We start from the raw sequence: 14585 nt of genomic DNA, 5'->3' as shown, positions 1-14585 counted from the left end.
TGAACTCAAGGCAATCCTCCTACCTCTGCTTCCCGAGTGCTGGGATTAAAGGCATGTGCCACCACGCCCTGTCCTTTTTTATTTCAATTATCATTGGTGCTTTGCTTTGAAAGTTCTATGTACTGCATAGGTATTAACTTCCTTCCCCTCACTCTTTCCCTCCTTTTATTTCATCTGAGTTTCCAGCCTATGGGATGATGCCACCCCATTCAGAGCTGGCTTTCTTCCCTCAGTCCTCTCTGGAGATGCCCTCACAGACACATCCAGTGGTAGTCTTTACTAATCTCCTAGGCACTTCTTAATCAGTGGACAATCAAGCTTAACCATCACCTAATTCTTAGGTGCATGCATCACTTTGTGCCTCTAGCTTTTCATGGATATTGGGGAACCTAACCTAAGCCATCAGGCTTTGCAAGCAAGTGCCTTAACCACTGAACAATCTCTCTAGCCCTCTTCACTGTTTTGTGAACTTTAGGAGACTTAATGACTATCTCACCTTCCATCTATCTTTATAAAGTTATAGCTCAGAAAAATACTTTGAAGGCAAAATAAATGTGAAATCTAAAAGCACTTAATACACGTGAGAATATAGCTTATATACCAAATAGATAGCAGATCATAGAAGATGCCACCTCTGTGACCCTCCCTATTGGCACACATTTACAAAGCATGAAATGTTGAGCAAATTTGCTCCATGGCATTGTTGGACTAGAAGCCAACTATCTACACAAGGCCATCATAATAGGAGGAAAAAATGATGACATCACAATAAGAGAGACTGATTGAAAGGGGGAGGGGATATGACAGAGAGTGGTGTTTCAAAGGAGAAAATGGGGGGAGGGAGGACATTACCATGGGATATTGTTTACAATCATGGAAGTTGTTGATAAAAAATAAATTAATTAATTAAAAAAAGAAAAAAATTGAGGTGAGACTCTACCTTGAAAAAAAAAAAAAAGAGTCCTGGGTTTATTTAAAGCTAGATGCACTAATTGGTACATGTGTCTGGAGTTCGTTTGCAGTGCAAAATGCCCTGGTATGCACATTCTCATTGATGCACTCTCTCTCTCTCCCTGCTTGGAAATAATAAATATATTTTAAAAGCATGAGTTTGAGGCCACCCTGAGACTACACAGTGAATTCCAGGTCAGTCTGAGCTAGAGTGAGACCATACCTTGAAAAATCAAGTAATAAAAAATAAAAAAGGAGGGCTGGAGAGATGGCTTAGCAGTTAAGACAACTGCCTGTGAATCCTAAGGATACAGGTTCAATTCCCCAGTACCCAAGCAAGCCAGATGCACAAGGTAGCATATGCATCTGGAGACTGTTTGCAATGGCTAGGCTAGAGACTTCAGGAGATTAGGCCACCCTGAGATTACATAATGAACCTACCTCAAAAAAACTAAAAAAAAATTTTTTTTCTAAAATATTTATTTATTTTATAGCGACAGGCAGAGAGCGAGAGAACAGGTGCATCAGAGCCTCCACCCACCAGGGGGTCCTTAGGCTTCACATCTCTCCAGCCTCATTGTTTATTTGAGAAAGAGAAAGGGCATGTCAGGGCCTCTAGCCATTGCAAATGAACTCCAAATACATGCATCTGGTTTATGTGTGTTCTGTGATATCAAACCTGAATCCTTAAGCTTTGCAAACAAGCACCTTAACTGCTAAGTCATCTCTCCAGCTCCCCTGCCTTTTTTTTTTTTTTTTTTTTTTGAGAGAGAATGGGCGTACTAGGGCCTTCTGCCACTGCAAACGCATTCCAGACACATGTGCCTCCCTGTACATCTGGCTTAAGTGGGTCCAGGATAGTCGAACTGGGATCCTTTGGCTTTCTAGGCCAACGCCTTAACCACTAAGCCATCTCTCCGGCCCTCCCCTTCCTTCTTTTTGAGGTATGGGCTCACTGTAGCCCAGGTTGACCTGGAATTCACTATGTAGTCCCAAAGTGGTTTCAAACGCACAGGATTTCTGCTACCTCAGCCTTCTGAGGGCTGGGATTAAAGGCATGTGCTACCACACCCTGTGACCTTGCCGCTGCAAACCAACTCCAGACGCCCTTGTGCAGCTGGCTGGTGCGGGTACTGGAGAATTGAACCTGGGTCCTTTGGCTTTGCAGACAAGTGCCTTAACTACGAAGCTATTTCCCCCCATTCCCCCTCCTATTTTTTGGCTTTTCGAGGTAGGGCCTCAGTCTCTAGCCCAAGCCGACCTGTACTTCACTCTGTGGTCTCAAGATAGCCTCGAACTCACAGAGATTCGCCTACCTCTGCCTCTCAAGTGCTGCGATTAAAGGCGCGCCCCCAGCACGCCCTGCTAGTTGTTGGCTTTTAGTGGAGGTGTAGTTCTCGAAGTGCAGCTCTTTTGTAACCTGGCACTTCACCGGGGCGGTAAGCCCCGCCTCCGGCCCGTTTGGTCCCGCCCAAAGCCAGCTCAGGTTCCTTCGGCCGCCAAGGGGCGACTGCGACGTGGCCGGCTTCCCGACAGAAGTCGGAGACGCTCTAGGTGGCGGCGGCGCTCGTCTGTGGCCGGCGGCGGCGACGCTCTAGCCAGCGGGTGTAAGGGGCGGGCTCTCGCTGGTGCGGCCGGCAGGCAGCTATGGCGGCCGTCCGCGGACTGCGAGTGTCGGTGAAGGCGGAGGCTCCGGCGGAGCCGGCCCTGGGTCTCCCGTCGCCCGAAGTGGAGTCTGGCGTGGAGCGCGGCGAGCCGGAGCCCATGGAGGTGGAGGAGGGCGAGCTGGAGATCGTGCCGGTGCGGCGCTCGCTGAAGGAACTGATCCCGGTACGGGCGGGGGGCGAGAAGGAGGTCGCGGGCGATCACGGCCGGTGTAGGGGGCTGGCGGCGGCGGCGGCGGCCCGCGGCCGGCCCGGGGGAAGTCTGCGAACCCGGGCGGGGGGGAAGGGCGCGAGAGCCGAGGGGCGGGGGCCAGGCTTGCCAAGGGGACAGCCGGCGGGAGAGAAAGGACGCGGGCGCCCGGAAATGGGAGCCGAGCGGATTTGGAGGCGGCGGGGAGAGTTGAGGACATCCCCCTACGCCGCCCCTCGGACCCCGGCCGAGAGGGGTGGGAGCGGGGCGCAGATAATGGAGGAGCCCCCGGCGGGAAACCGAACCCGGAGCGGCCCTGAAGGACCTGTAAGGTGGCGCTGGCATCCAGGTCTCCTGGCGGATCCTGCCCCGGTGCAGTGGTCTGTCCAACCTGGCATTCGCTCCTCTCTCGGAAGGGCTGGACCTGACAGCCGCAGAGGCTGCTGGTGGTGACAGTCATCTCACTCCCCTGGCGCCTCCACCACAATATCTACACCGTGGCCCCAGCTTCTGATCCGCAATGAAATCAAGGGACCAGCTGTGGGACTTAATCTTCCTTTTATCTCAAAGGGAATGGTGAGGAGTGTTTTGCTTGTGGTGTTGGTAGTTACATGTCCACTTCTTAAATGGGTAACAAGCCGGGCTTGGTGGCCCACGTCTTTAATCCCAGCACTTGGGAGGCAGAGGTGGGAGGATCACCGAGTCTACATAGTGAATTCCAGTTCAGCCCGAGCTAGAGTGAGACCCCACCTCGAAAAACTTTTATAAAAGGGCGGGGGGAATAACAGCCGGATAGCTCCATTTCAACACAACAGATGCTATTTATTGTTTTTAAACTACATGTCAGCAAAGCTTCCTTTACAGCGAAGTTAGAAGAAAAGCCAAGGTAGTGATAAGCAAACGTTAGTGACTGGGTTACAACATTATGACATTTTGCAGCTTACTACATTATCTCACTTAAAGTTCATGGCAGTTGTGATGTGTGTATCAACCATTCATTTAACTCAGCGTTATATGTATCTCCTATTATATACCAGGCGTGGTCCTAGATGCTTGAACAAAATGAAACTCCAGCTTGGAGTCTGTGTCTTATTTAGGGACACAAGTAAATAATTTGCAGTAGTGTTAAGTGCTATAAAGAAAACAAAACTTGATACTGGGTTAGAAAGCACTGTGGCTGGGAGGTTGTGTAGAACAGTGAACGAATATATGGTAAGATGCTGAGGAGTCCTCAGAGATTGCTGAACCGTAAATGACAAAGGGGCCAACTGGGTATAGCTTGGAAGGGAGCAATCCCAGCAGAGACAGCAGCAAGCACAAAGCCTCTGAAACGGAAACAAGATTGTTTTGTTGGAGAAATGTTAAGGTCTGTCAAGCACAAAGGGAAGAGCAGAAAAAGATCAGGAAGGTAGCACGGGTAGACAGTAAGGCCCAGACATGTCCAAGGAGTTGTACAGTGTATTATAATTAGTAAATTGTCAGGCGCCTAGACTTTTTGTCTTCACTCAATTTTCAAATCCCATCCTCTTTTCATTGTACTGGGCTGTTTTCCCCAGGAATTCTTAGTGAGCCTGGACTTTCTGTATTTACATTGAGACGAGTGCTCCACCTGGTGGCCTAGCATGAAGAATTTACCCAGATTGGGTTGAGGAGTTAAGTGATTGTGTCATTTCTCACATTTTTCACAAAATCCCTTAGGTTTTTATGTACATGGATCCCTTCAGCTGATGGAGTTATTTAAGATTTTGAACAGGCTCTGGCCTGGAAAACACTTCTTGTTAGAGTGGTTGATTGCTGCTGTGGATTCACAGGGATGGGCTTAATGAGGGGTTGTCAGGGGTGGAGAAGGGTTGCTGAAAAGAATGACTTAAAAAAGAACCAGTTGTCTGGCTGCCTTTTATCATGGTTTTTTTTTTTGTTTTTCGAGGTAGGGTCTCACTCCGGTCCAGGCTGACCTGGAATTAACTCTGTAGTCTCAGGGTGGCCTTGAACTCGTGGCGATCCTCCTACCTCTGCCTCCCGAGTGCTGGGATTAAAGGCGTGCGCCACCATGCCCGGCTTATCATGGGTTTTTGATGTCAGAATTTCTCACCCTTTCTCTTTGGGTTAGGACACAAGCAGAAGATATGAAAATAAGGCTGGCAGCTTCATCACTGGGATCGATGTCACTTCGAAGGTAAGACAGACTATGATTTATGTATTCAGTTTGATAAGAGGTGAACTTAATGAACTTGGTCCTTAGGACAGAACAGTAAATATTCATTACCTCCCTTTTTCTTTTGTTTTTGGATTTAAAAACATTAAAAAAAATTCTTATTCCAAACCAGGCATGGTGGTACATGCCTTTAATCCCAGCACTTGGGAGGCAGAGGTAGGAGGAAATTTTAATGCTGTCCCCATTCTTAAAAAATGTTTTGGCTGGGTGTGGTGGTGCACACCTGTTATCCTAGCATTTGGGAGGCATAGGTAGGAGTCTTGTTATGAGTTCGAGGCCACCCTGAGACTATGTAGGGAATTCCAGGTCAGCCTGGGCTAGAGTGAGACCCTACCTCAAAAAACAAATAAACAAATAAAAAGGTAGGGTTTTTGGGCTGGGGAGGTGGCTCAGTGGATAAAGTACTTGCCACTCAAGCTGAGTACCTGAAGTTAATCTCCACACCCCACGTAAAAAGCTGGAAGCTATGGTGGGTTTCTGCAATCACAGAATATTCTTGTTGCCAGCAAGGTGGGAAGCAGAGACTGAATTTTCTAGGTGTTCATGGCAGGCACAGCAAAGAACAATAGCAGAGTAAGAATCCAGAGTGAGAAACCATTCCTCAGATGAAGTAGAAAGGCAGAGGACTGACCGGAAAGTTGTCCTAGACTTCCATAAAGGTGCCATGGTGGGTATGTCCCTGCACTCACACAGACACACACAAATAATAGTTTAAAATAGGTGCTGGGCATATAGCTCAGTGATAGAGCACTTACCTAGCATGGTTGAGGCTCTGGGTTCAATGCCTAGTACTGCAAAAAAGTGTGTGTGTGTGTATGCATATATACACACAGACCTACATATATAGTTTTCTAAGCTATTGTGCCTATCTAAACTTTGAAGGCCATGTCAGTTGAATTTATCTCAGCACCCAGTAGTCTGTTCTCATGAGTTCTGCTGCTGTTATACCACCTTCGTTGTAATAACTGAGCGAACTCTATTTTCTTGTTTGTTTTTTTTTTTTTGTTTGTTTGTTTGTTTTTCGAGGTAGGGTCTCACTCTAACCCAGGCTGACCTGGAATTTGCTCTGTAGTCTCAGGTAAGCCTCAAATTCTTGGTAATTCTCCTACCTTGGCCACCCAAGTGCTCAGATTAAAGGTGAGCATCACCATGCCTGACCATGAAACCTATTTTCTGTATGGTAAACAATCAGTACATATATATTTTTTTCTTTTCTTTCTTTCTTTTTCTTTTCTTTCTTTTTTTTTTTTTTGAGGCAAGCCCAAAGAGTGATTGAGAGAGTGTGTTGGTGCTCCTGGGCCTTCAGCCACTGTAATCTACTCCAGATACGTGGGCCACCTAGTGGGCATGTGCGACCTTGTGATGTGTCTGGCTTATGTGGGATCTGGGAGTTGAACATTGATCCTTAGGCTTGTGATGAAGTGTTTTAACTTCTAAGCTGTCTTTCCAGCTCCAATCAGTACATATTTTTAACTTTAATCCAGTTCAGACTTTTTTTTTCCTGTTGTTAAATGTGTACAGTTACATTTGGAACAGGATTTTAAATTCTTTTTTTAGCCCATGCTGACCTGGAACTCAGTGTGTAGTCCCTGGCTGGCCTTAAACCCACTGTGATCCTCCTACCTCTGCTTCTTGAGTGCTGGAATTAAAGGTGTGTACCACCATGCCCAGCTATGATTTTTTTTTTTTTTTTTTTTTTTGGTTTATTTGAGGTAGAGGGTAGGGTCTCACTCTAGCTCAAGCTGACCTGGAATTCACTATGTAATCTCAGGGTGGCCTTGAACTCATGGTGAGGCTCCTACCTCCCCAGTGCTGGGATTAAAGGCTTGCACCATCATGCCTGACTGCAATTCTTTTTTTTTTAAAGTTAATTTATTATTTGAAAGAGAATGGGCACATCAGGGCTTCTAGCCACTTCAGATGTATGCACCACCCTGTTCATCTGGCTTATAGGTGTTCTGGGGAATCAAACCTGGGTCCTTAGGCTTTGCAGGCAAGCACCTTAATTGCTAAGCCATTTCTCTCCAGCCCCCCCCACCACCTGTTTTTTTCTTTTTAAGAAATTTAAAAAAATTGTTTGAGGGGCTGGAGAGTTGGCTTAGCAGCTAAGGCACTTGCTGGTAAACCCCTAAGGATCCAGGTTCGATTCCCCAGTACCCACATAAAGCCAGATGTATATGGTGGCACATGCATCTAGAGTTTGTTTGCAGTGGCTAGAGGCCCTGGCATGCCATTCTCTCTAACTCTCAAATAAATAAATAAAATATTTGAGAGAAATGGGGGTAGGGGCGAGTATAGGTGTACCAGATCCTCCTGCTACCACAAATGAACTCCAGACACATGCACCACTTTGTGCATCTGGCTTTATGTGGGTACTGGGGAACCAAACCCAGACCAACAGGCTCTGCAAGCAGGTGCCATTAACAGCTGAACCATCTCCCCAGTTCCTTCAATTTTCATTCTGAATAATAATATATATTGTTATAGTGAATGCTTAAAAACAAAGAAAAATATAAATGTTACGCTTAGCTTTTATATATTATGTCTCAGATTATTTAAAGTCCAAAAGAAAGAACTGATTATCTTCTAGGTGGGCAAGAAAAACATAAAGTGAAAATCTTTTGTAGAAAGTCATTTATTTATTTATTTTTATTTATTTTGAGAGAGAGAAAGTGGCAGATAGAAAGAGAGAGAATGAATGGGTGCACTGGGGCCTTCAGTTGCTGTAGAGGACTCCAGAGGAACTCTAGATGCATGTGCTACCCTGTGCATCTGGCTTACGTGAATTCTGGGGAATAGAACCTGGGTCCTTTGGCTTCACAGGCAAATGCCTTAACTGCTAAGCTATCTCTCCAGCTCCTCCCTTTTAATGGAGCCATTTATTTATTTATTTATTTTGAGAGTGAGAAAGTGGCAGATGGGGGGAGAATGTTTTCTTATTGTAATCAAGAAGTACTTGGTGGGCACATGCCTTTAATCACTGCACTTGGAAGGTAGAGAGAGGCTAGCCTGGGGCTACAGAGTGAGTTCCAGGTCAGCCTGGGCTAGAGTGAGACCCTGCCTCAGAAAACAAACAAAAAAAGAAATAGACTGTTCTGAATCCTACATCTTTTGCCATTACATGAAACAGGTATATAGGAAAAGGATGGCAGTCCAAGAATTGGTATTTAAATTATTACCAGAAGAAAATAGATTGTTGTTGGTAGTAGGATGATTTCAATGAAAAAATTAGCATAACTGTTGAAAAATAATAGAACTGTTGATATTTTACCAATCCCTACAAACTTTCCATTCAGGCCTTCAATTAACAATGTCAGTATACCATTAGTAAAAGATTCCTAAGAGCCATCAAAAAGCCACAGTTGGTCTTGGATTTATTTTTGCTCCTGGAAGAAACTCAGACTGCAGTTCTTTTTTTCTTCAGTAAAGCATCAATGCTTCCTGACACTTAAAAATGAAAACTTGCAATTCCATGGACATAGCTAGCATAGAGGAGAGAATGTCTTTGCTTCAGTGTTATTTTTAAATGGAGTACTTTTTAGGGAGTGGACCATTCAAGCAGACATACTGTGGGGTGTAATAGGTGTGATTATCATGCCCACAATGTAAAGTACTGGCAGGGCTCCTAGAAATAGCACTGGAGCCAGACTTACCCCCTTAGTTAGCTGGAATATTTCCTGAAAACCTTCTTTGTTGTTGTTGTTTTGAGGTAGGGTCTAGTCCAGGTTTACCTGTCTCTGCCTCCGCCTCCCGAGTGCTGGGATTAAAGGCATGTGCCATGCTTGGCAACTTTCTTTTTATCTTCTTTCTTTCTTTCTTTTTTGAGAGAGAAAGAGGCAGACAGTGAGAGAGAAAGAGAGAATGAGTACGCCAGGGCCTCCAGGCATTGCAAATGAATTCCAGATGGGTGTACCCCCTTGTGCATCTGGCTTACGTGGGTCCTGGAGAATCGAACCAGAATCCTTTGGCTTTGCAGGCAAACACCTTAACTGCTAAGCCATCTCTCCAGCTCCACCTTCTTACTTTTTTGTATCTCTCTGCATTTGGAAAATTGAGATAATGAGATTGTTTATTTGTAATTTAGGTGTAATTACTGATAATAAATGAAATGTCAAAAACCTTCATAAACAACTATTCAGTGAATTCCTGCTGTGTTCCAGGCACAGTGATAGGGGGGAAGAGGGGAAGATGGAAATGACTCTAAATGATAGCAGTGTTATGCTGTGCATATTCAGTTCTCTGCAAAACCCATTCAAGCTGGGTGTGGTGGTACCCACCTTTAATCTCAGCACTCAGAAGGTAGAGATAGGAGGATCCTTGTGAGTTTGAGGCCAACCTAGGACTACAGAGTGGGTTCCAGGTGAGCCTGGGCTAGAGTGAGACCTGCACCTCAAAACAAAACAAAAAAAAAGAACAAATCTATTCAAGGCTCAATGTTGCTTATTCTGATATGTTTTAGGATAGTCACAATGCATTGTATTGTGTTTATGATTCAACTTTCCTTGTCTGTCTTTTAGCTCTTTGATTTTTTCATACTTTCTAGGAAGCGATTGAAAAGAAAGAACAGCGAGCCAAACGCTTCCATTTTCGATCTGAAGTAAATCTTGCCCAGAGAAATGTAGCCTTGGATCGAGACATGATGAAGAAAGGTACAGGGTGTTTGGGGTGGAAATTTTCTCACATTGTCCAAGAGGGACTTGTCCTTGACATCATCACCTCATGCTTGTGGCTTTGCCCTGTATTTCCTGCTCTCGTCCATGTACTCTCAGGAATGTATTTGTGGGTCCCCTTCTGAGGTTACTTTTAAAGTTGAGTTGCTAGGGTGGGGAGAAGGCTCAGCAGTTAAAGGAGCTTACTTGCAAAGCCTACTGGCTTGTTGTTCATTTCCCTAGCCACCCACATGAAACCAGTAAAGCACTTGTTTGCAGCAGCATGAGACCCTGGCAGACACACACATGCATGCATATGTGCAAATACATTTTTAAAAATTTAAAAATACAGAGCTGGACATGGTGGCACATGCCTTTAATCCCAGGCAGAGGTGGAGGCCACCCTGAGACTACATAGTGAATTCCAGGTCAGCCTGAGCTAGAGCAAGACCCTACCTCAAAAAAACACAAACAAACAAACAAAAATAGTGGAAATGTATCACCTTCTTTTAATGGAGTTGGAGCCCTTTTGAGATTGGCAGCCCCAGACTGTGTTCTCTTCTCAGTTGATCTTAGTAGCTCAAGTTGAGTTGATCAGTAGCTTGGATGCAAAGCTTGCCTCTAGAAGCTACTTTACTCTTCTCTTACAATGTCAAACTGGGATTCCAGGTATCTTCTTGAGAGGATTTCTGTATCAGGAAAAGTACAGTGAATGCCAGGGTCGGTGTGTAGCTTGGCATTTCATGTGCCGGCACAATCTGGGCAAACAAGCCCTCTTACAACACACTTTGAGAGCCCCATATTTTTGCCACACCTGTTGGCTTCTAGTCCCATGTGTTATTTATTATGCACTTTCTCTTGGTGCATGTGTCATTCCTTATCCCATGCCTCATCTGGTTCAGGTGTCACTTCCCATGTGAAGCATACAGAGTGCTGGGATTAAAGGCATGCACCACCATGTCTGCCTGAAGAAAATTTTTAAAACGCAGTATGGAATTATTGGGGTCTCTAACAAAATATTGTAGTTCTTAGATTGATGTTTGACACGTAGCTACTTAATAAATGTTAGCCATTATTACTTGCCACTTTTGTGAGTGGTCACCTAAGTAATCCAGCCTTTTGAAAGAGTGGGGAAAGTGGAACAGTGTCTTGATGCTCATAGCCACAATCGGCCTTGGGTAATTTTTTTTCTTTTCTTTTTGTCTGAGGTAGAGTTTCACTGTAGCCTAGCCTGACCTGGAACTCACATTGTAGTCCTAGGTTGGCCACGAACTCAGTGTAATCCTCCTATCTCTGTCTCCCTTCCCTAGTGCTGGGATTAAAGGAGTGTGCCACAATGCCTGGCTTTTTTTTTTTTTTTTTTCTTTGAGGTAGGGTCTCACTAGCCCTGGAATTCACTGTGTAGTCTCAGGGTGGCCTTGAACTCATGGTGACCCTCCTACTTTTGCCTCCTGAGTGCTGGGATTAAAGGCATGTGCCACCATGCCTGGATGCCTGGCTATTTTTTCTTATTAATACCAGTTAAATGTCCTAGTTGCTCTGCTGTGTGATTATTTTATCCTTTCAGTAATTTCATGAGGATTTTTTTTTTAAATTGTTGAGGAAACCAAGATGCTAAGATGTTGAGAAAATTGTCCAAGGTCTCACAGCTAGGTATGTAGCAAGGCTGAGGTTTGAAGGCTGGACTAACTGAAAGCCTGTGTTCCTAACTTCTTTGCCAGCGTTAAGAGATACAGCTTGCAACATGCTATCCCAGACTGTTCTGCATCAACAGGAACTTGCAAGTTAAAAAAAATTAAGCCGGGCATGGTGGCACATGCCTTTAATCCCAGCACTCAGGAGGTAGAGGTAGGAGGATTGCTGAGAGTTTGAAACCACTGTGAGACTTCATAGTGAATTCCAGGTTAGTCTGGGCTATAGAGCAAGACCTTACCTCATAAAACAAAACAAAACAAAACAAATTAAGCCTGGTATGGTGGCATCCTAAGACTACATAGTGGATTCCAGGTCAGCCTGGACTAGAGTAAGACCCTATGTCAAAAAACAAAACAAACAAACTATATATATATATATATATAAAAGATATGTATTTATATTTGAAAGAGATACAAAGGCAGACAGAATGAAAAAGAATGAGTGAGCATGGGCACACCAGGTCTCCCTGCAACTGCAAATGAACTTCAGATGCATGTGCTGAATTTATGTGGGTACTGGGGAATCAAATCCTGGGCCATCAGGCTTTGCAAGGATATTCTTTTAACCGCTGAGCTATTTCTCCAGCCTGGACTTGATACTTTTATTCTTCAAGGTAGGTCTTACTGTAGCCCAAGCTGACCTCGACTTCACTATATAGTCTCAGAATGGCCTCAAACTCAGCAATCCTCCTACCTCTGCCTCCCAAGTAGTGGGATTAAAGGCGTGCGCCACCATGCCTGGCATTGTTTTAAGACCAGATTCTGCAGCACATGCACTATGCCTGACCAGGTCTCGGTCTTGATACTTAAAAAAAAAATTTTTTTTTCTCAATTTTTATTAACGTTTTCCATGATTATAAAAAATATCCCATGGTAACACACTCCCCTCCCCACTTTCCCCTTTGAAATTCCATTCTCCATCATATCCCCTTCCCATCTCAATCAGTCTCTCTTTTATTTTGATGTCATGATCTTTTCTTCCTCTTATGATGGTCTTGTGTAGGTAGTGTCAGGCACGGTGAGGTCATGGATATGCAGGCCATTTTGTATCTGCAGGAGCACATTGTAAGGAGTTCTACCCTTCCTTTGGCTCTTACATTCTTTTCACCACCTCTTCTGCATTAGACCCTGAGCCTTGGAAGGTGTGATTGAGATGTTACTCAGTACTCCAGTCACTTCTTTCCAGCACTATGATACCTTCTGAGTCATCCCAAAGTCACTGCCATCTGAAAAGAGAAGATTCTCTACCCAAAGTGAGAGTAGTGTTAATGTAAGGGTATAAATATTAAGAGAAGTGCTTACTGGGCAGTTTGGTAAGCATAGTATATACATTTTTCTAGACATCAGACATTACACCCCTAGGGCTCATGACTACCCCTGTTTTAAGTTTTCAGTATCAGGGATGTATTCCCCCCATGGAGCGGGCCTCAAGTCCAATTGGAGGGCAATTGGTTTCCCCCATGACAGACGTGCCACTATTGTACCCGTTGGCTCACTTGGCCTCACTGGCTAATTATAAGGCTTGCAGTGTCCACTGTTGAGTATCTTCACTGGTGATATCTCTTTCTCCCATTGAACTACATGCAGAATGGCTTCTTCCAGCTTTCTGTCAGCTGGTCTACATGGAGGAGGTTATCAGTTCAGTTCCAGCAGGATTTCTCAGTGGCCTTGCAGCCCAAGTATGTGGAGTCTTCAGCAATATGGTCTTACCATCAATTCCTGGTGGGAAACCAAGGGCTTTGGCAACGGCCTATAATGTTTTGGGGGCATCAGGGGACCTCCCTGGCCAACAACTCACTGGAGGTATCCCATCCCTGGCACTGAAAATTTTCTAACAACAATCTATGGCTCCTGAGTGTTCCATTGTCTGAAATTGGAGGATTCCATATGATTTATTATTTTGATTAGCCCTCCCTCCACCTTTCCTTTAATCAATCTCTTCCCCTGAACTCACTTTGGGCCTTTGCATCCCCGTTAATCTATTCTTCTACTTACATATATACAATACCAACCTATTAAGTGCCCTCCTCCCTTCCTTTCTTTTCGCTTTATATCTCCTTTTTAACTTACTGGTCTCTGCTTCTGAGTTTTTTTCCTTCTCACACAGAAGCTCAATCATCTGTAGCTAGGATCCATATATGAAGGAGAACATGTGGCGCTTGGCTTTCTGGGGCTGGGTTACCTCACTTAGTTTAATCCTTTCCAGATCCATCCATTTTCCTGTAAAATTCATAACTTCATTTTTCTTTACCACTGAGTAGAACTCCATTGTATAAATGTGCCACATCTTCAGTGTCCATTCATCAGTTGAGGGACATCCAGGCTGGTTCCATTTCCCAGCTATTATGAATTGAGCAGCAATAAACATGGTTGAGCATGTACTTCTAAGGAAATGGGATGAGTCCTTAGGATATATGCCTAGGAGTGCTATAGCTGGGTCATGTGGTAGATCAATTTTTAGCTGTCTTAGGAACCTCCACACTAATTTCTACAATGGCTAGACCAGATTGCATTCCCACCAACAGTGTAGAAGGGTTCCTCTTTTTCAACATCCATGCCAGCATTTATGATCATTTGTTTTCATGATGGTGGCCAATCTGACAGGAGTGAGATGGAATCACAGTGTAGTTTTAATCTGCATTTCCCTGATAACTAGGGATGTAGAACATTTTTTTAGATGCTTATATGCCGTCCATATTTCTTCTTTAGAGAACTCTCTGTTTAGTTCCATAGCCCGTTTTTAATTGCCTTGTTTGATTTCTTATTATTTAACTTTTTGAGTTCTTTGTATATTCTAGATATTAATCCTCTATCAGATATATAGCTGGCGAAGATTTTTTTTCCCATTCTCTAGGTTGCTTCTTCGCTTTATTCAGTGTCCTTTGCTGTGCAAAATCTTTGTAATTTCATGAGGTCCCTGTGGTTAATCTGTGGTTTTATTGTCCGAGCAATTGGGAAATTCAGAAAGTCTTTGCCAAGACCAATATGTTGAAGGGTTTTCCCTACTTTTTCCTATAGCAATTTTAGAGTTTCAGGTCTGATGTTAAGGTTTTTAGTCCATTTAGACTTAATTCTTGTGCATGGAGAGAAAGAAGAATCTATATTCATCCTTCTACAGAGACATATCCAGTTTTCCCAGCACCATGTGCTGAAGAGGCTGTCTTTTCTCCAATGAGTATTTTGGGCATTTTTACCGAATATCAGGTGGATATAGCTACCTGG

At 44.2% G+C, this 14585-nt stretch overlaps 1 protein-coding gene across 2 annotated transcripts in view; it reads left to right on the top strand.

The window, feature by feature from the left end:
- The first annotated feature begins 2592 nt into the window (after positions 1-2592).
- The window catches only part of Ncbp3 (nuclear cap binding subunit 3), a 56877-nt gene continuing 44884 nt past the window's right edge, over positions 2593-14585 (top strand). For both annotated transcript variants that reach the window (XM_045159681.1, XM_045159680.1), the window contains exons 1-3: positions 2593-2781; positions 4916-4981; positions 9564-9669. In XM_045159681.1, the coding sequence (XP_045015616.1) occupies positions 2599-2781; positions 4916-4981; positions 9564-9669 (355 nt within the window). In that variant the 5' untranslated portion in view covers positions 2593-2598. The remainder of the gene's footprint in view (positions 2782-4915; positions 4982-9563; positions 9670-14585) is intronic.

This window comes from Jaculus jaculus, chromosome 9, assembly GCF_020740685.1.
Source record: "Jaculus jaculus isolate mJacJac1 chromosome 9, mJacJac1.mat.Y.cur, whole genome shotgun sequence".
Classification (NCBI taxonomy): Eukaryota; Metazoa; Chordata; class Mammalia; order Rodentia; family Dipodidae; genus Jaculus; species Jaculus jaculus.
This window is presented reverse-complemented; position numbering and strand designations above follow the sequence as displayed.